The sequence below is a fragment of the Tursiops truncatus genome, chromosome 10 (genome assembly GCF_011762595.2).
Source record: "Tursiops truncatus isolate mTurTru1 chromosome 10, mTurTru1.mat.Y, whole genome shotgun sequence".
NCBI lineage: Eukaryota > Metazoa > Chordata > Mammalia > Artiodactyla > Delphinidae > Tursiops > Tursiops truncatus.
The window spans coordinates 62313979-62335189 of record NC_047043.1 but is presented as its reverse complement, the minus strand read 5'-3'; the positions used below and the strand labels follow the sequence as shown (position 1 = coordinate 62335189).

Here is a 21211-nt window from a genome sequence, read left to right as displayed (position 1 = left end):
GTATTGACATTAGTGGGCTGTGAATTACAGCTGATCAAGGTCATCTATCTGGTCTATGTTGAGGCCTGTGTTGTTCAAATCAAATATCAACCATACCAACATGAGCTGAGGTATAATAACCTTGACAATGAAGTAGTATGTGATATGGTATAATAAAAATTTGTGAGTATGTGTACATATGCAGTATCTTTGAAATTTGGAGCAGTTGTGTTATCAGAAGGTGGCTTTAATTTTTTGCCACAGCTGCTTATTAGACATACAAGCTCCGTTTTAACTGAGGCCATGTGCTTTATAGTGGTCTTGTGACATTAGAGTGACCTATTCTTAAAAAGTTACACTAAATTACATCTCAAAAAATTTGAGTGCTTAGACTTTAAATTGTTCACATAAGTGAAGTGACTCAGATATAAAGTAATAGCTGTTTTTTTCCCTTTAGAAGTGGGAGCAGAACAATTATGTTTTCCGCTCTATAACATATAGGACCCTCTCTTAAAATTCCCATTAGAAGTCCCATTTTAAAGATATTTCTAGATTGGATTTATGTTTTGTATAATTTCAGGTCCCTTGTAGGTAGAGCCAATCTCCAACAGACTTTCTTCCAGTAAATGGATAAATTTTGCGGGCACATGCTATTTGGATATATCTCACAAATGTGTACATCTTTTGTATTATTTCAGTGGGACTGCAAACCAGTTTCCCCTTTTTATTGCTGTTAATTGTTTTGGCTTTGGCGTATGATTGTCAGCTAGTTTGGGTAGGTACTACAGAACCCTAGAAAATGTTTATTTTCCCTTTACTTTTTGACAGTTTGAGTTTCACACACTATATCTGCAAATGAATGTTGCAATTTTGGGTGTTTTTGTTTGTTTAGGTTTTGCTTTTTGTGGGTTTTTTTTTTTTTTTTTTTTTTTTTTTTTTTGCAGTGATGTTGTTAAGATGTTTTTGGCATTGCATTTCCTTTGGGAATTATTTTCAGTATGTGTAACATTCTTTCCTGTTGATAAATTGTTATCCTTTAAATATATCTTTGCACTTTAGAAACAGATAAAATTTGTCTGGAGCCATATCTAGTAAATACAGGGAATGATCAAGCTGGGTAATGCCATTTCAGTTTAGAAGTTATCTCACAACCAACATTTGTAGCCAGACTTTTCATGCTAAAGAAACCACAGCTTTACTACACATTAATTGAATCCTTTAGAGTGTCTCCATGATAAGCCTTACACAACTGTGATCTTGTCAGATAAATTCTTCATGAACCTAGTTTCACTGAAGGCCAAAGAAATTTTACCCTCCAAAATATTAGCATTTTTCTATTGTAGATCTGGGTGTTTAACCTCTTGATCACTCTGAAGATAACATGTTTCATCCTGTTGACAGTTGTTCTCAAAACTAGTATCTTGATCTAGCTTTTAAATTTTTTTTTTCAAAATCAGGATATGAAATGTTTGTCATTCAAAATGTGTGATATAATTGTGAAGCCCTTCCTTTTCCAAATGAGTTAAGGTGACAGTACAGGCACACCTCATTGTGCTTTGCAGATACTGCATTTTTTACACATTGAAGGTTTGTGGCAACTCTGTGTCAAATTAAGTCTGTTGGTGCCATTTTTCCAATAGCATTTGCTTACTTCATGTCTCTGTGTCACAAATTGATAATTTTTGCACTATTTCAGACTTTTTCATTATTATTATATTTGTTATGGTGAGCTGTGATCAGTGATCTTTGACATTACAATTGTAATTGTTTTGGGGTGTCATGAACTGAGCCCATATAAGCCAGCGAGCTTAATCGGTAAGTGTTGTGTTCTGCCTGCTCCACCGACTGGCCATTTTCCGATCTCTCTCCCTCTCCTTGGGCCTCCCTACTCCCTGAGACAAAATAATATTAAAATTAAGCCAATTAATAACCCTACGATGGCCTTTAAATATCAAGTGAAAGGAAGGGTCATACATCTCTCACTTTAAATCAAAACCTAGAAATGATGACGTTTAGTGAGGAAAGCAAGTTGAAAGCTGAGATAGGCCAAAAGCTAGGCCTCTTGTGCCAGTTAGCCAAATTATGAATGCAAAGGAAAAGTTCTTGAAGGAAATTGATAAGAAAGCAAAATAGTCTTATCAGCCTTATTGCTGATATATATGAAGAAAGTTTTAGTGGTCTGGATAGAAGATCATACCAGCCACAACATTCCCTTAAGCCAAAGCCTAATCCAGAACCAGGTCCCTAACTCTCTTCAGTTCTGTGAAGGCTGAGATGGGGGAGAAAGCTGCAGAAGAAAAGTTTGAAGCTTAGCAGAGGTTGGTTCATGAGGTTGGAGGAAAGAAGCCATCTCTGCAACATTAAAGTGCAAGGTGAAGCAGAAAGTGCTCATGTAGAAACTGCAGCAAGTTATCCAGAAGATATAGTTGATTCCAACTCTAATTGATAACTTGGAGGGGTTGAAGACTTCAGTGGTGGAAGTAATTGCAGATGTCGTAGAAATAGCAAGTGAACTAAAATTAGAAGCAGAGCCTGAAGATGTGACTGAACTGCTACAGTCTCATGATAAAACTTGAATGGATGAGGAGTTACTTCTTATGGATGAGCAAAAAAGAAAGTAGTTTCTTGAGATGGAATCTACTCCTGGTAAAGAGGCTGTGAAGATTGTTGAAATGATATCAGAGGATTTAGAATATTACATATATTTAGTTGATAAAGCAGAGGCAAGTTTAAGAAGATTGACTCCAATTTTGAAAGCAGTTCTACTGTGGGTAAAATGCTATCAAATAGCATCACGTACTCTAGAGAAATGGTGAAAGGAAGAGTCAGTCAGTGTGGCAAAAGCTTCATTGTCTTATTTTAAGAAATTGCCACAGCCACCCAGTCAGCAGCCATCAACATCGAGGCCAGACCCTCCACCAGCAGACAGACATGACTCTCTGAAGGCTCAGAGGATGGTCAGCATTTTTAAGCAGTAAAGCATTTTTAAATTAAGGTATGTACATTGTTTTTTAGACCTAATGTTACTGTACACTTAATAGAGTCCACTATAGTGAAGCATGACTTTTATATGTGCTGGGAAACCAAAATATTCATGTGATTCACTTTTTATTGCAATATTCACTTTATTGCATGTTCTGAAACTGAACCCACAATATCTCTGAGGTACACCTGTAGTAGGAAATGAGGTCAAGGCCTTGGGGAGGAACAAGACGGTCAGGGCTTTGTGAGGATTTGGGCTGTTAGTCTGAATAATGTGAAAATCCACTGGAGCAGTTACAGCGGACTGGCGTGATTTGACGTATTTTAAGAGACTCGCTCTGGTTGCTCTGGGTGAAGAGATTGTGGGAGTCAAGGGCAGAAGTAGGGAGATCAGTTAAAAGACTGTTGAGTAATCTAGGCAAGAGAATATGGCCACTTATACTGGAATAGTAGAAGGAGAGATGTAAGAAATGATCAGATTTTATTTTTATGTATATATATATATATATATATATATATATATATATATACATACACACACATATATATAAACTCATACGTACAGATAGACGTGCACATGTACATACATATATAAAAAATGCAGAGCCAACGGAATTTGCCGATAGATTAGATTAGGAGAGTGGGTCAGGAAGAAATTAAATTTGGGATTCGTTACAGTATCTGGTGTTTGGCTTAGTGGGTTGGGAAAATTCCAGTTTATCCATCTGTCCTCCTCAGCCTCCCAGAAACTGTTTCTACTCAGAATCAGGGTTACCAGCACATACGTGTTAACCTCCTACATGCACAGTAACTTGCCTCTTGAGGATGCTTCCTTCTGGGTGTCGGCCCTTAGAAACTTTCTTGGAAACTTAACTTTCCAGATAGATTGGTGATCATAGAATAGAGCCCAGTTAGATATGTTTTGTTTTATGGTTTATTTTATCAGAGTTAAAGGAGAACTTTAAGAATTATTTATATTTTACCTTTAGAGTATGCTTTTTAATTTTTTAAGCAGTATTTGGTCATCTTTGTTGCTAATACTTCTTTGGTACTGACTTCTGATTCAGTATTGTCTGTATATGTCAGTATTGAAAAGTGTTTTGGATTTAATCAGATTTCAGGCTTTGGGGCAGGAGTTAGGTGAGGAGATAAATTTCTACAAAATTTTTGATGTTGCACATATTTCCCATCTTGTATCCAAATACCTAGAGATGAAAATATTTCTGAGGTATACATTTTTCTCTCAGCTTTGTGATACTATTCTGACAATTCTGCTTTGACAGTTAGCATTGAATCTGGTTTATGATAATGTGTAGATTAAGCTGTTTGCAATACTGAATCAAGTATTGTATTCTTCCTCTTTCTGTGTGTCTTCTCAGTAATTATTCATCCAGAAATCTGCTGGGCAGCTACATTTACCTATTCAGACTCCTTGGGTCTTTACTGGTATCATTTGGAATAATTATATTTTGATTATATTTTGTATTTTGAGTACTTATCAATTAATACTTCTGAATCATTTTACCTGATAGAATCTCAGTTTATAGGGTCAAAATCTGTCCTTAAATACGTATCTGTTCAGCTCCTTGGTAGTCATCACCTTTTAACAAAACAAGGTTGTTTTCAGGGCTTCTTGCCACTTCTTTAAACAGTTTTTCTATCGTAATTTCAGAGTATGTTTGAGTCCTAGCTAGCCATGGTACTTATTTGTTATATAACTCCAGGTGTGGGAGATACACCCACCTCTGATGGTGGTCAGGATTGAGTGAGATAATATATGCAAAAGGGCTTTTCTGCTTGATAAAGCACTATATATAAATCAGTGTGTCATAAGGATTTTAGATATATTGAATTCCGCTGTCTTTCTTATAGAAGCCTACAAAAAGCTAGAAAACTAGTTTAAAATTTGATCACCTTCAGCTTCCTCTACTGTGGATCACTCCTTTTGACCTTTTCCAATCAGAACAAGCTGTTAGGGCTTCCCTGGTGGCGCAGTGGTTGGGAGTCCACCTGCCGATGCAGGGGACACGGGTTCGTGCCTTGGTCCGGGCGGATCCCACATGCCGCGGAGCGGCTGAGCCCGTGAGCCATGGCCGCTGAGCCTGCGCATCCGGAGCCTGTGCTCTGCAACGAGAGAGGCCACAGCAGTGAGAGGCCTGCATACTGCAAAGAAACAAAACAAAACAAAACAAGCTGTTAGTTATTAGGAGTTGGTAGTTAAAACGCTCTCTGTAAAGAGCATTGTGTGGAGCTCTTTCTCAGGTATCCTAGGAGTAGCACTTCAGTTGTTATTCAAGTCTCATTGAAGCCAAACAATTAGACAGGTTTCATGAGTACTCCACCCCACCCCCATCCCCGCCTCCGCCTCAAAAAAGTTTTCTAACTTTTTATGATAAAGTAAAATCAAAGTAAGTAAATGACTAGGGAATTATTCAAAAAAGAAAAAAAGAGTTTGAAGTAAAAGATTGTTTTACACATTTGTAGTAAAATATTCACATTTAAAGTTAAAAAAATATTAATGGGTATATCTTCCAATAAGATTTGTCAACTTGGAAGTCAGATACTGCTTATTAAGAACTAGAAAACTATAAATTGTGAATTTCTTCATTTTATCTTTTAGAGTTATGCCCAGCCAAGTCTTCAGTACATCCAGGGACAACAGATTTTCACAGCTCACCCACAAGGAGTGGTGGTACAGCCAGCCACAGCCGTGACTACAATAGTTGCACCAGGGCAGCCTCAGCCCTTACAGCCAGTAAGAAATATTTTGGTTGCTAAAACTCTCCTTGGCTACCTACCTTATCTTTAGAAAGATTACTGTTTGTTTGGTTTAGTTAGGGGGTTTTTTACTCCTTTTTTGTTTGTTTGTTTTTTATAAAAATTTCTGTAGTCTCCAATTTCACTCAAGTGCCTGTGGACCCTGAGGGAGCACTACACGACAGTGCTGTCAATTAAAAAAAATTCTGTGGAACTTACAACTATGTTAATTTATATGTACTTTGCCCTTAGGATCCTTTTTATTTGTAATTTAAACTGACTGATCTTGTATTCTTACACTTTGCTATGAATTTCTGAAGTAATAGTTTTCTAGACTAGCTCCATCATTATTTATGGAGAACTAGACTATGATACTGTACTGAGGGCTAGAGATATAAAATTGAATGATATAGTTCACTTTACATGTTGTACAATATATATTGAAAGAAGCTTTTGGTATTCTGCCACCTGTGTAGAAGGATATGATGAAATCTTGATGAAATGCTGTTTTTAGATGAAATGGGAAATAGGAGCTGGCACTAGAAGCAGTTGAGAAACTAAACATGAACAAATTAGCAGGTTAGAATACTGACATTTCCAGAGAAGGCTCTTGTTGCATTCTGGTGGCTTTCGATAAGTAGGGCAGTCGGTGGAGATGGAGTAAAAAGACTACATGTGAAACACTTAGAAATAAGACAGTGTGTATGGCAGGTATTTGAGGGCTTGCCGTGAATTGGGTCCTTCTAGGCATTTTGAAAACAAACGTAAAATTCCATTCCTGTGCTTAAAAGCTGACATTCCAGTAAGAGAGATGAGGATCACAATGAATAATACTAAAAGTAGTCAGCGTTTAGTGTCATGAAATATGCAGGTAGAATTTGAGGAGGGGAAAAAATTATTCCCAAATTGGAGAAGGATTGGTAATCTAGTAGATATTGAATAATTTGGAATATTCTTAAGTGACACGAAAGCTTAGGGGAAAGAGATCACCTTATAGGCTAGATAGAGGACTACAGGAATGGAGGAAGTGGAACTTAAGTGGGGCCAACAAAAAGCAGCTCTGTGAAGTAAGGCTTGGGGGGGTATGCACAAAGCAGCAATGCTCGGAGACTTAGGTTTGCTTAAAAGTGGCCATGTTTTATCTGAGCCTGGGATCTTAGGTTCCTCTTTAACTGCTCAAGCAAAGGTAAAGTTGGAAATTTTTTTCTTTATTAACTGGATTACATAGAATGAACAATTAAGAGTATATATCCTTATCATGATTATATTATCAGTTTACTAGAGCTACTTTAACAAAATACCACAGACTACGTAGCTTAACTAACAGAAATTTATTTTCTCATAGTCTCGGAGCCTGCAGGTCTAAAATCAAGGTGTCAGCAGGTTTGCTGTCTCCTGAGGCTGCTCCTGTTTTGCAGATGGCTGCTTTCTCACTGTGCCCTCACCTGGTCTTTTCTCTGCGCACATTCCCTGATGCCTCTTCCACTTCTTATAAGAACACCAGTCCTGTTGCATTAGGGCCGCACTCTCGAGACCTCATTTAACCTTAATTACCTATTTAAAGGTGCTGTCTTCAAATACAATCGCATTGGGGGTTAGGGCTTCATATGAATTTGGGGGAAGCACAATTCAGTTTATAACAGTGATTATGAAGTTTTTATGTTTTTCAAAATGTGGCATTAAATTTTTAAAAGCTATTTATTTAGAAAATTTTTTTCAATTAAACTGAAAAACAAGCTTTTCACCCATTTCTATATTTTTAAAATATAAATATGAGGTTTCAAACATACAAAAAATATATAATGGATAAATGTTAACATTTTATCATATTTGCTTCTATCTAAAGCCCATTCAGCTAATTGGTATCTTGGAGTTGGTTATATGCCATTTAGCATTGGTTTTTTTAAGGTTGAAAAATATTGTTCTACATAATGAGCTGCTGAATATTTTTAAATATGGTGTATTGGATGGTGAACTCGAAGCCTGCTGTGAATTTTCTGATAGATCCCTAAAGCTCTTCATATACACTGTCTCTGATCATTTCCCAGATTGTACCTTTACTTTTAATCTTTTTTTAAAAGAAGAGGAAGATGTATGTTTTTACATACTGCTTAACTAGACTATTTTTGTCCTTCTCAGCCAGATTAAAAGAAATGTCACTGATCAAGAACTTGTGTGTCTTTTTAGCCTGAAATGGTTGTGACAAATAATCTCTTGGATTTACCACCCCCATCTCCTCCCAAACCAAAAACCATTGTCTTACCTCCCAACTGGAAGACAGCCCGAGACCCAGAAGGGAAGATTTACTACTACCATGTGATCACAAGGTAAGAAGAGCTGTCTGAGCATTCCCAAATCAGCTTTCAGTTGGTCAAAGAAGCTGCCACTGTAAGGGGAGTTTTATGGTTATAGACTTGCTATTAGCTGTTAACTGTGCCTGAGGGCTGCTGGTTTTCCAGAATCCCATCATAAATGTTATGACATACTTTAGACTTTGGTCCTTTTTAGGTATGTTCTGGTGTTTTTAATCTGCAAGACTCTTGGAGAAAACTAAGGAATTTATTTTATTTATTTATTTGGTTGTGCCAGGTCTTAGTTGCAGCAGGCGGGCTCCTTAGTTGAGGCATGTGAACTCTTAGTTGCAGCATGTGGGATCTGGTTCCCTAACTAGGGATTGAACTGGGGCCCCCTGCGTTGGGAGCATGGAGTCCCAACCACTGTGCCACCAGGGAAGTCCCAAACTAAGGAATTTTTTAGAAAATGGTAATGACTTCATCTAACATTGTAGATAATCAGGGGTCGTGGGCAAACCTTTTCTGTAAAAGGCCAGATAATAAATATTTTAGGCTTTGCTTGCCAAACATTCTTTGTCACAACTGTTCAGTTCTTCTATTGTTGTGTAAGCAGCCATAGACAATACGTAAATGAATGGGTATGTCTCTGTTCCAGTAAAACTTTATTTGGTTCATGAGCCATAGTTTGATGACTCCTGCAATTTATATAAAAAAACCTGATTTATCTTTTTCTTAGAATTAAACATATATTTTAGGCAGATAGCTTTATGTGAATATATGTGTTTTCTGTGTGTGTATGTATGTATTCATTGGTATATAATGTGAGTTATTGGGGTGCATGTTTTGTCATCTGCTTTGTTTACCAATGTATTTATAGAACTTTCTGTACCAATTAATGAAAAACTACATTATTTTTAATACTTGCTTATTTGTTGCAGGGCTCAGCAAACTATGTCAATGGGCTACTTGTTTTGGCAAATAAAGTTTTTTTGGAACACAGCCACACCCATTTATTTAGGAATTGTTGATGGCTACTTTCATACTCCAATGACAGTAGACTAGTTGTGACAGAGATCATTTGGTCCACAAGGTCAAGGGGATTTACTCTCTGATCCTTTATAGAAGAAGTTTGCCTAACCCCTGCTCTTCTGTATGGCTATACCAAATTTTGTTTAACCCACCCTGATTGATGGATTTTCACTATTTTATATATAACTCTAAACCTGGACATCCTTACAGACACTAACACTAATCTTACTGCCTTCTTCAGGCAGATTCTTAGAGGCAAAATATTTGATCAAAAGAGATACACATTTTAAGTTGATAAGTATTGTCAGCTTACCATTAAAAAAAAATCATACCAATTTAGACTCCCACAAAAGGTACACAAAAGTGCCTTTTTCTTCATGTAGGTTCTTTAACTCATGTAAAATAGTAGATGAGAAATCTTATTTTTATTTTCAATTATTTTTGAGATGGAACGTCTTCATTAGATTATTGGCTATTTGTATCTTTTGTGAATTGCTTGTTTGGGGCATCTACCCATTTTCTGTCAGCATTGTTAATCTGTTTATCAAGAATATTACAGGGCTTCCCTGGTGGTGCAGTGGTTGAGAGTCCGCCTGCCGATGCAGGGGACGTGGGTTTGTGCCCTGGTCTGGGAGGATCCCACATGCCGCGGAGCGGCTGGGCCCATGAGCCATGGCCGCTGAGCCTGCGCATCCGGAGCCTGTGCTCCGCAACGGGAGAGGCCACAACAGTGAGAGGCCCGCGTATCGCCAAAAAAAAAAGAATATTGCAAATGTTTTTGTTTGTAATGTCTTGTGACGTGAAGAAGTTAAAAATTTCATGCAGTCAAATATTTTCCCTTTATGTATTCTACTTAGAAAGGTCTTCATTATTCCCATAAAAATACCTTTATAAAACAAGCCCTTGGGACTTCCCTGGTGGCACAGTGGTTAAGAATCCCCCTGCCAGTGCAGGGGATACGGGTTTGATCCCTGGTCCGGGAAGATCCCACATGCCGTGGAGCAGCTAAGCCTGTGTGCCACAACTACTGAGCCTGCACTCTAGAGCCCGCACGCCACAACTAATGAGCCCACACGCCACAACTACTGAGGCCTGCATGCTCTAGGTCCCGTGTGCCGCAACTACTGAGCCCACGTGCTGCAACTACTGAATCCCGCATGCCTAGAACCTGTGCTCCACAACAAGAGAAGCCACCGCAATGAGAAGCCCGCTTGCCGCAACTAGAGAAAGGCCGCGCGCACCAATGAAGACCCAATGCAGCCAAAAAAAACCCAAAGAAACAAGCCCTTGTTATGCTGCTGACTGGAAGTTGTGACTTTAAAAACCAGTGTCTGCAAATTTTACCAGAACTTTGTTTTTTCAATACCAAAGCAAGCTTTATAATGGACTATCACTTTTCAAAAAAAAAAATTATATTTCTTATTTATGTGTGTAATTTTTCCATCTTTTTTTCAAGGTTTTCCTTAGCTAGCACCTAAGAGCATAATACCTCCTGTTTAATTCCCATAATAAAACCCACAGCTGCTTGTGCTTCTTTGATTACAATAGAAATCTTGAGCCCATTTTATAATTAGTTCTGTCGGTCAGAGATAAACCTACTTTCATAATCATCTGCAAAACTGATTTACATCAAATGCCTTTAATGTTGCTAACTAAAGATTGCTGTGGTAGGAAAGCACAAGACTGTAATGGCAGGATAGACCTGTCAGATATGTCGCTAGCTTCTTGGAGGCTTTTGACGTTTTAAGTGATTCCCCTTAGAGCATTTCCTGTGACAGCTGACTTCTGACTCCTGAATAGAATTTCCTTACTTCCACATGTTACTTCACAGATCTAGCTTTAAAAACAAAACAAAAACAAAACCATCTTTGCCTGCTAACTTTCAAAACAGCCATAAACATGCAATGAGGGAATTCCCTGGTCGGGAGCTAAGATCCCCAAGAGCTATGCGGCGTGGCCAAAAAAAAGAAGCATGCAAAGAGTTAATGTGGTTGAACTCTTTTTTTGTAGCCAGCTGAAAATATTTTTAGCAGAGGGCACAAGTTTTTAACCTGTACATCTTTTCCATGCTGTAAGTCATCAAGCCAGAGGAGCAAAACTACAAACAAGAAGACTCCTAAGGCAAGGAACGGTTTTCTCACATGATCAAGGATTGTGAGGAGGGTGTTGTGATTTATTTTACTTTGCTCCAGGTACATGCTAGGTACAATCATGATTGATCACCTGCATAGGGGTGGCATAGGCAGGCACCTACTCCATGTACTTTCCTTAGACTTTGCTGAATCCTGTTTTCAGGACATTAATAGTCAGGTGAGAGACAAAGATGTTTGGTTTTACTGTTGTCTTTGATACCCAGCAAATGTTGCCACAGCGTTGGCTACAGAAGTACAGTGGGCTAAAAACAATGTATGTCTATGGGATAGAATCATTGCTGCTGGGAAGAATGTCTCTGTCTTATGGAGCTGACTTGTTCTGTTTCATTGCATGTTGTATGTTATGTATATATGAGCAGAGATACCTATGCCAGAGTTCTCTGTTTTCTGGCCATGACAGCATGGCTGTTCTTACCTTCTTCTAGGCAGACTCAGTGGGATCCTCCTACTTGGGAAAGCCCAGGAGATGATGCCAGCCTTGAGCATGAAGCTGAGATGGACCTGGGAACCCCAACATATGATGAAAATCCCATGAAGGTGAGTGTGGCTTACAGATATGTTTCCTGATCATTTGGGATTCTTTGTCTTCTCATTTTGTAGAGTCAGTAGCCATGTTATCTTGGAATTCTATTTTTCTTATTGTTCTGGAGAATTATGCATATAAAAAAATGCTTGGGGGTGGTAGGACGTCCAAACAATACAGAAGTACAGTATTTAGAACAAAAAATAAAAGCTCTTAATTTCTATTTAGTTGCTCTCCTTTCATCATACTTCCCTCTCCGGAGATAAATACTGTTAACTTTTTAGTGCACAGGTTCTCAACCAAGAGCAGTTTTGCTCCTCGGGAGACTTTTGATAATATTTGGAGACATTTTTGGTTGTTACAGCTGTGGAGATTCTACTAGCTTCTAGTGTGTACAGAGGCCAGAGAAGCCACTAAACATCTTAGAGTGCACAGGATAATCCCCCACAACAAAGAACTGGCCCAAATGTCAGTAGTGCCAAAGTTGCAAAACCTTGCTTTGTTGTATGTTCTTCCAGACCTTTATGGAAAACACACACAGGTGTTTTTCTTTCTTTTCATTCTAAACATACAAATAGAATCATAGTATTCTTATTCCATTATAACTTCCTTTAATATATCTTAGCTCTTTCCCTGTAGATTACAGCATTCTTCTTAATGTTATGTTTCTTTTAAGTGTGTTTTTTCTGTTTAACGGCAGTCTTTCTTCGTTTGCTTTAATGTCTTGCCATTTTGGGATTGGTGGGTCTGGAAAGAAGTTAAACTGGTTGCATTAAAACCTCACCAAAGGGGCTTCCCTGGTGGCGCAGTGGTTGAGAGTTCGCCTGCCAATGCAGGGGACACGGGTTCGTGCCCCGGTCTGGGAAGATCCCATATGCTGCGGAACGGCTGGGCCCGTGAGCCATGGCCGCTGAGCCTGCACGTCCGGAGCCTGTGTTCCACAACAGGAGAGGCCACAGCAGTGAGAGGCCCGCATACCGCAAAAAAAAAAAAAAAAAAAAACACCTCACCAAAAAAGTGTAACTGGGCCCCCCCTTTTTTTAAGATTTGCAACTGAGATATTTTACTCTGGAAATACTATTCTAGAGTAAAGCGAAAGAGAGCTTATTCCTCGTCTCTCCTTCTAACAAGAGAGTAATCGGGATTAGAGGTCATGTGAATCAGTGTGACTCTCAATGCTTGAATTAAAAATTTTTATCCTTTTCCACTTGGAACAGGACTCACTGTCTCCAAGGATGTGGTGTCTTGAATGAAATCAAAGACAATATATCTATGCTCTAAGATTTGAATAGTATTTAATTTTGAAAATAAGAGACACTTAACTAGTTAAGTCAGTGGAAAGAGGTGGAAGAGGGAAGGAAGGAATGGGAATGAGAAGGAAAGTGGAAACAAATCCATACCTCCTTTTATATTTTATTCACTTTGGGGGAAATGTTTTTCTTTCTTCAGCATTATATTTAGCATTCCTTTAGTCTGAACAATTTCCTTTTTTGTTTTGTTTTGTTTTTTTTGTTTGTTTGTTTGTTTTTTTTTTTTTGCGGTGCGCGGGCCTCTCACTGCTGCGGCCCCTCCCATTGCGGAGCACAGGCTCCGGACGCGCAGGCTCAGCGGCCATGGCTCACGGGCCCAGCAGCTCCGTGGCATGTGGGATCTTCCCAGTCCAGGGCTCAAACCCGCGTCCCCTGCATCGGCAGGCGGACTCTCAACCACTGCGCCACCAGGGAAGCCCCCCTTTTTTTTTTTTATAAATTCTATCCACTATTTAAAAAATTTATTTGGCTGCGTCAGGTCTTAGTTGCGGCATGTAGGAATCTTCCTGTTAAGGCGTGCGAGCTCTTCGTTGCAGTGCACGGGCTTCTCTCTAGTTATGGCACGTGGGCTCAGTAGTTGCGGTTTGCGGGCTTAGTTGCCCCGTGGCATGTGGGATCTTAGTTCCCTGACCAGGGATCGAACCTGTGTCTCCTTCAGTGGAAGGCGGATTCTTAACCGCTGGACCACCAGGGAATTCCCAGTCTGAAGAATTTCCTTTAATACTTTGAGTATTTCAGGTCTAATTGTGATGAGCTGTCTCATTTTTGTTTGTCTGAAAAGGTCCTTATATACCTCTTTTTCTTAATATATTTTATTTTCAGACAGTTTTAGGTTCCCTTTAAATTTGAGCAGAAAGTACAGAGTTTCCATACACCCCCTGTCATCACACATGCATAGCGTCCTCCACTATCAACAGCCTGCCGGAGTATGATACATTTATTGCAATCAGTGAATCTACATTATTATCACTCAAAGTCTGTAGTTCACATTAGTGTTCTTGGTATTGTACATTCTGTGGGTTTTGACAAATGTATAATGGCATGTATCCACCATTATCATCTACAGAATAGTTTCACTGCATTGAAAATCTCTGTGCTCCCCCTATTCATCTCATCCTCTCTCCCCGCCTCCCCCCATCCCCATCCCTATCCCTGACAATCTCTGATCTTTTTACTTTCTCCAGTTTTGCCTTTTATAGAATGTCACATATTTGGACATGTAGCATTTTCAGAGTTGCTTCATTCACCTAGCAATATACATTTAAGGTTCTGGCATGCCTTTTCATGGCTTGGTAGCTCGTTTCTTTTTAGCATTGAATAATATCCCATTGTATTAGATGTGCCACATTTTATTTATCCATTTACCAGTTGATGGACATTTGAGTTGTTTCCACTCTTTGGCTGTTGTGAATAATGGTATATGAACAATTGTGAACAAATCTTTGGACATACATTTTCAGTTCTCTTGGGTAGATACCTAGGAGTGGAATTGCTGGATCAAAGTTAGACTGTCTCTGTCTAACTTTTTAAGAAACTGTCAAACTGTTTTCTAAAGTTGCTATATCATTGTACATTTCTACTGGCAGTGTATGAAGTTTCTGTGGGAGAGTTTTTATAGAGACAGGTACCTAAGGGGAAAAAAACCCATAACTGTCATGTGCTTCCAGTAAAAAACTATCTGGATGTTCATTCACTCTCTATCTTAGCTTCTTAGGCTTTTGTCTCTGACTTGTCAGCTTTACCTTTTCTTGTATTTCTAATGAGAAAATATAAATGAAGTCATCTGTTTTGTTATTAACCCTTTGATAGTTTATGAAGGAACAAATGAGTTTTGATATTCCAACCAACCTTGCCATGATGCACAAGTCAAAGGCTTGAGGTGTCAGTCTTTGGATTTCTTTCTAGACCGTTGTCTCTATCATTAGGACCTAGTGTGACGTGGATAGCCAGGGACTTATTTGGATCTAACCTTCCTAACCAGTTTACTACTGTATTCACCTAGCTAGCATCTCAGACAGGAGAAGGATGCCTGTGGGTTATGTGTTTATTCCTTCTGCTCCAATTTTTTTTTTTCCCATCTTTAGGGCCTTCATTTAGATTTTAAAGCCCTTGGAGATGAAGACTGTAACATTGTAAATTTTCAGTAATTCACAGGCCTTGTGTAAGGTATTACAGATAGAAAGAGAAATAAATCTGAGTACTAATCTTCATGAAGTTAAATCTAAGGAAATAACCACATCTATAAACCAAGAACACAACGGGATAATTGCTGTAGTAGAAGTATGTACAGAATGCTATGGGAGCACAGAGATTAATGGTCTAAGAAAATGCACTAGTGATATGTCACAGAAAACATGATTTTACCTATAGCTAAGGTGAGCAGAAAAGAGGATTCTGGGCAAATAAAGCCGTTTTTGCAAAGGTATAAAGTCAGTACAAGACAGAGCCCATATAGGGAACAATAAAAATAATTTGGTTATGGTGAGAATTTAGATACATATGGGGTAGGTAGTGAGCAAGATAAAAATATGGAAAAGTAGGTCAGATTTAAATTGTCTAAGATCTTGGTGTCCTACCAATGTGATTATTGTATGCTTAAAAGCCAGTGGATGCTTTTAAAGCAGCAAGACAGGCAATCAAATATGTGTTCCTTGAGTGAAACAGGCCCGTTTGAAAAGGTGAGATTGGTAGCATTGGAGATCAGATTGAAGAGTATTTTAATAGTTTAGGCAAAGTGAGGAACTAAGAATGGAGATGTTGAAGATGCACGCAAAGGCATCTGAGAGGCATCATTTGGGGCTGAGCAAACAAGTGGATATGGAAGAGGCAAGGAATGGCCTGCCAGTTTCTTGAAAGTGTCGTAGAGATGATTTGTTCCTGTCCTCTCACTTCCTGCACCCCCTCTCCCATGCCTCATTTGACAAACTAAGGTGTGGTATATAGTGCCTGATCTAGAACCAAACTGAAATTATTTTGCTCTTTTTGTTAGCAAAGGTGGCGGCAACTTCAAAACAATATACTGAGTTTTTATTATTTTCAAGGATCTTTCTTTCTTAACCTTTTAATTGGTGTGTACCAGGTTCGTGTGTTGCAGAATTTAGGTTGAATCATGTGTAGTGTTTCTGATACCTCAACTTCTTCTGGACCAGGAAAGCTCCTAGAGAGAGCTCAGGGGATTGTGTGTTTTTAAAGCCCTACAACCTCACCAAGTCAGAGATTAAATTAGAAATGCACTGGAATTATTTAGCTTTCTGAACACATACCCCGTTCAGAGGGAAGCAGAACATTCCTGTTTACACAGTGCCCTCACTGAGAGCCTGGCCTCCTCTATAGGAGCCAGAGCCTTGAGATCATTGTTATACCTTAAGGGGCTTTCTGTACTCATTGCTGCTGCTACTCATTTCTGAGATCCACAAGACAGCAGCTGAGGGTGTGTTGAAATTACCTTGGCTTATTCAGGCAATTCTTGATCCCATGCTACATGAGGTCTTATTGTGAAGCACAGCTACACTCTCTACTGCTAGAAAAAATAACCACAAAATCTCAAAGCAAAACATTTGAAAACAGTTATTTGCATTTTGTTTCCTAAAACCAGAGGTAGAATCTGTATGTTCTTTCTACCCTGCCCTCCCTTTCCTGCTGCCACAGCCACAGAAAGAAAGTAGAAAAGTAGAAAATATGCAAAGCTTTTATAACAAGTCAGGGAAAGCTGAGGTATAGAAGCCCAGAAGCCAGGGGAGTGCCACCTTTCTCTGGAGCCAGTCCAGAGCAGAGGGAGTTGAACAGTCCCTTCATCACGAGCACCTTCATACTGTTTCTGGAAAGAGAGGAATCAGAAGTGGGGGTAGGTTGAAAAAATTTTGTGCTCTAAGCAGCTAGCAAAAAAATGAAGTACCTGTAATGCCAACTGCTTCTACATCCATCTGAAGTGAGTTGCATTCAAAGGGGAATGCTCATAATCTTTTCCATGGAGAAGTACATTTACTAGGAAGGGGCTTGATGACTGGTGGTGAGCAAAGGTATGGGGAGGTGGCCTTGCATGCCAGGTGCTCTGAATGCCAGGGCTGCTGACCTCTCACCTCTCAGCAGTGCCTAATCAGGCAGGGGGCGTGGGGCAGGGGGACTGGCAGCCTCCCCCTTGCAGTGCTGGAAGGGAGCATTCCTAGGTTTGTCATCATCTTAGCATCTTGGGACAGAGTATCTTCTGTCTTAGGATCTACTCATCTGTTCACTGACTTGCATGACCCTCATCTCCTCCCCCGCAACACCTTGATACCTCTTTAGTCTTTCCATTCCTGAACCGAGGATACCAACCTTTAAGGAGCCTCTCTTGCATGCTGAGACTGTCTCCTACAGTCTAGGGGACTTGGATGAGGAACATGGTATTTGGACCATGGTTGTGTGGCTAAATCATTTTGCCTTTGTCCAGGAGTCCTAGAATGTCAGAGACAGGAGAGGTGGAGCCCGTTGAGTCTGGGCCTCTCTTGACAGTGTGGGATACTGCAGCTCAGAACAGGGACCTGAGTGGTCCAAATCACACAGCACATTTCTCTGCAGAGAAGGTGACCCTGAAACAAATGTTTAACTACATCAAGGATGTAGCTTTCACTTAGGGTAGAGAATTAGAACTTGGTTTATAGGAGCGAGGCCAGTGCCAGATGACAAGATTTAAACATGAAGTGAGAGTGGTAACAGCAGCTAAGTTGACTCCAGGCCATGTCCCTTTAAGATTCTAATACCAAGAGTGAGGCATCCCAATTGCGGGAAAGAAGGGAGGTTCTCGAAGAGCAGGGCATCACTGACCTGACCTCTCATTCCCACACTGTGGTGTTTTCCATTTCTAGACCTCTAAAAAGCCTAAGACAGCAGAAGCAGACACCTCCAGTGAGCTGGCTAAGAAAAGCAAAGAAGTATTCAGAAAAGAGGTAAGGTTTGGTGGGATGTGGACACTACATTCTGAAGGCTTAAACTGAGACCCTTTCTTTCTCATCCTAAGTGTGCACAGCTGTTTGTAGTACTAGGTGGCCCTGCCTTTGGGTGTTCCTTTGCTTCTGTGATTGGACTGTGTAGTTGTTATGTGATGACATATTGGTATGGTCCTTTACAGTGGGATAATAAGCACTTTCATATCCATTATATCATTTTATCCCCACAACATCGCGTGAGGTAGGCAAGACTGGAATTGTAATTCCTCTTATGCTGGTGGAGGAGCTCTTGAGGTTTAGAGAAGGCAAGCTCTGGACAGAAGACTTGAACTCGGGCCTCTGGCTCAAAGTCCGTTTCTTTTTCTGTGATATCTCATTTAGTGGCTGCCTAATCCTCAAGTGATTGGGAGAAAGCAGCTCGTCTTTATGCTGCTGGAAGTGCAGTACAGCTCTCGGGACACTAACCTTTTCTGCCTCAGGGCATCCAGATTCTAAACTCCAGTCTTTGTTCACCGAGGGGGCTCATAGTCTGTTGGAGGAGGTAGACCTGTAAATAAGTAATGGCATTAAAAAAAAAAAAAAAAGTAATGGCAGCTGTGTGAGGAATGTGCCATGATAGGGCCTGGAGGTCTCTGTTCTGGGTGTCAGGAAAGGCACTTGAGTCAGGGGTAGGAATTAGCCAGATAGATCAGGAGGGTTGTAATTCAGGCAGTAGAGTGTACAGAGGCAGAAGAAGGCGTCATCCCTTTCAGGGAATCTGTGGGCTGTAGCACCCGGTATGTGAGGGGTGTTGGAAGATGAGGCTGCACAGTATTGTGCTGCTTGGTACTGTGAGTTGCAGGGAGTATTGCAGGATTTTAAGCTGGGAATAATGAAATCCCCTATTTTATTCGGGGAAGTGGATTGAGGGGAGAGAGTATGGAAACAGGAGACCACAGAAAAATTTTGAGTAAAAGCCTTCTCTAGAGTTAAAACTTAAGTTTCTCACTGTCCCTTTGTGATTATTGGCATTTCAGCCCAGCCAACTAGCAGCTGTTTATTTAGTGCCTACCTTGTGATGTAGCCTTGTTCTTTGAATGTCTGAAGACTCACTGACTTTCAGGGATGGGTAGACCCTGTTCATGGTGCTCCCTGGTGAGTGGCTATCACTCACCTCCTCGCTCCCTTTTTCCCCTGGGGTCAACTTTGTGGCTTAGCGCCACAAATACTTCCAGAAATCCTGTGCCTGGATCTCTTTTGAGAGCCACTGGGTAAGACAGACACTACAGAGATAGCTCAGGAGGACATGGGAATTTGTGTATTGAAAAGGGTCTTACCCCAGATGTTCTCCAACCAGCTGCCATATCATGTGTCCCTCTGCTTCACATTGATGTAGTATGAATCAAATGAAGTGCAACACTTACAGAATCTAAGTAGCCTTCAGTAACAAAATGCCTGCATTTCCTGGAGTCACTGAGCCTCCTGGTAGCACAGAAAGGCCCTCTCTGCCCTGCCTCCAGGGGCCAGAGAATTTAGCTACAGTCTCTTTATGCCAAGAACATGAGATTTGTTAGCTGAAATCTGGGGCTGCCATGAGATTCAGCGTGGAGTCCTGCTGCTCTGTCCCTCCATCTGCAAGTGAGGCTTGCTAAGTCCATCCAAGGGAGCCCTTTCCCTCTTGAGGCTGATCCAGGATTCTTTTCTCTTACACCCCACTGGCATACTGGCATTCTTCTGTCCACAACAGCTAGTGTGAGTGAGGGAAAGGGAAGGATTGGCTGGCTCGGCTTACTGCCTATTCTAAGTATTTCCTCAGTACAACTTTCTTGCCTTCTCTGGACTATTGAGCAGTGTGCTCTTCTCCCCATACCTGTAGATGTCCCAGTTCATCGTCCAGTGCCTGAACCCTTACCGGAAACCTGACTGCAAAGTGGGAAGAATTACCACAACTGAAGATTTCAAACACCTAGCTCGCAAGGTATTCCCCCCTGCTTGTGGTCTGACAATGTTCTGGGAAAACTATACCGTCCTAGAAGGCCCCTTTCATCATAAAAAGTGAGTTTTCCTTGACACATGCCCAGGCTGGAGACCCAGGAACAGAGGGGGAAGGTTTGGGAAGAGAGGGTACCCTACTTGATGGTAGCGGTTCTCTGAGAGCTGAGCTTCCCCTTTCTGGTGATCCCAGCACCAGCCTGTCCCAACCTCCCCCTCCAGTTCACCTCCCAGTCTTTGTGAGAAGGGGCCCGAGGCAGCAGACTGGCCTTCCCCCCTCAAATCATTTCCACTCTGATTGGTGGCTGTGATCTCTCTTCCTGTGTCCTGGACAGCTGACTCACGGCGTTATGAATAAGGAGCTGAAGTACTGTAAGAACCCCGAGGACCTGGAGTGCAATGAGAATGTGAAACACAAAACCAAGGAGTACATTAAGAAGTACATGCAGAAGTTTGGGGCTGTTTACAAACCCAAAGAGGACACTGAATTAGAGTGAGCTGCAGGGCCAGGGTGGGAGGACGGGCAAGCTGGTAGGAGAGACTCTGGGGAGAAGAAATCCCGTGGGCCCTCTCTCCCCACCCCACTGTCAGGGCTGTGCTACTGATGACACATCACCCTGGGGAATTCAAACCTGCAGATTTCAACTGAAAGCCACAAAAATGAGCTCCATCTACAATAAGCGGTCCCTGGTTGTGAGCTGTTGGTAGAGGCCATCTGAGGCAAGGGTTTAGGCCCTTGAGACCTTCCCTTCTGAGACCCTGGCCAGGCCTGAGCCCACTCTCAAGCCTGGGTCTCCTCCTTGGCGGTGCTGTCAGCGCACAGACTCATGCGCATCCCCACCCACAACCCCTTACCCTGACGATCTGTATTATATTTTAATGTATATGTGAATATATTGAAAATAATTTGTTTTTTCCTGGTTTTTGGTTTTTGTTTTGCTTTTAAGCCTCTGCGTGCTAGGATCACAGAAGACTTTGTAAGGATGGTTTAAGTTCTCCTGCAAGGTTTAATTTGTTATCATGTAAATATTCCAGAGCAGGCTGCCTTGCGGTTTCGGCCAGCCTTGTGCTATGTTGATAAGATTGATTTACTGCTTAAAATCACTTTACTTTATCCAATTTTTACTGAACTTTTTATGTAAAAAATAAAATCAGTTAAAGAACTTGGCAGGTGTGTTCCCTAAAAGCTAGTCAAGCATGTTTGTATATAGTGTTGGCACTGAGAGAGAAAAGAGGTGGTGGCCATAGGTGTGTGAAGTCCAAAATTAATTCTTGAGATTGGAGTTTA

General features: G+C 40.7%; 1 protein-coding gene across 7 annotated transcripts in view; it reads left to right on the top strand.

Annotated features, from left to right (window-relative positions):
• The window catches only part of SETD2 (SET domain containing 2, histone lysine methyltransferase), a 113060-nt gene extending 91974 nt beyond the window's left edge, over positions 1–21086 (top strand). For 5 of the 7 annotated variants that reach the window (XM_073787862.1, XM_033864807.2, XM_073787859.1 and 2 more), the window contains 6 exons: positions 5582–5716; positions 7906–8045; positions 11620–11731; positions 17872–17952; positions 19808–19909; positions 20259–21086. In XM_073787862.1, coding sequence (XP_073643963.1) covers positions 5582–5716; positions 7906–8045; positions 11620–11731; positions 17872–17952; positions 19808–19909; positions 20259–20420 — 732 coding nt within the window. In that variant the 3' untranslated portion in view covers positions 20421–21086. The other 2 variants (XM_073787860.1, XM_073787861.1) reach the window with 2 other exon arrangements.
• Positions 21087–21211: the final 125 nt, after the last annotated feature.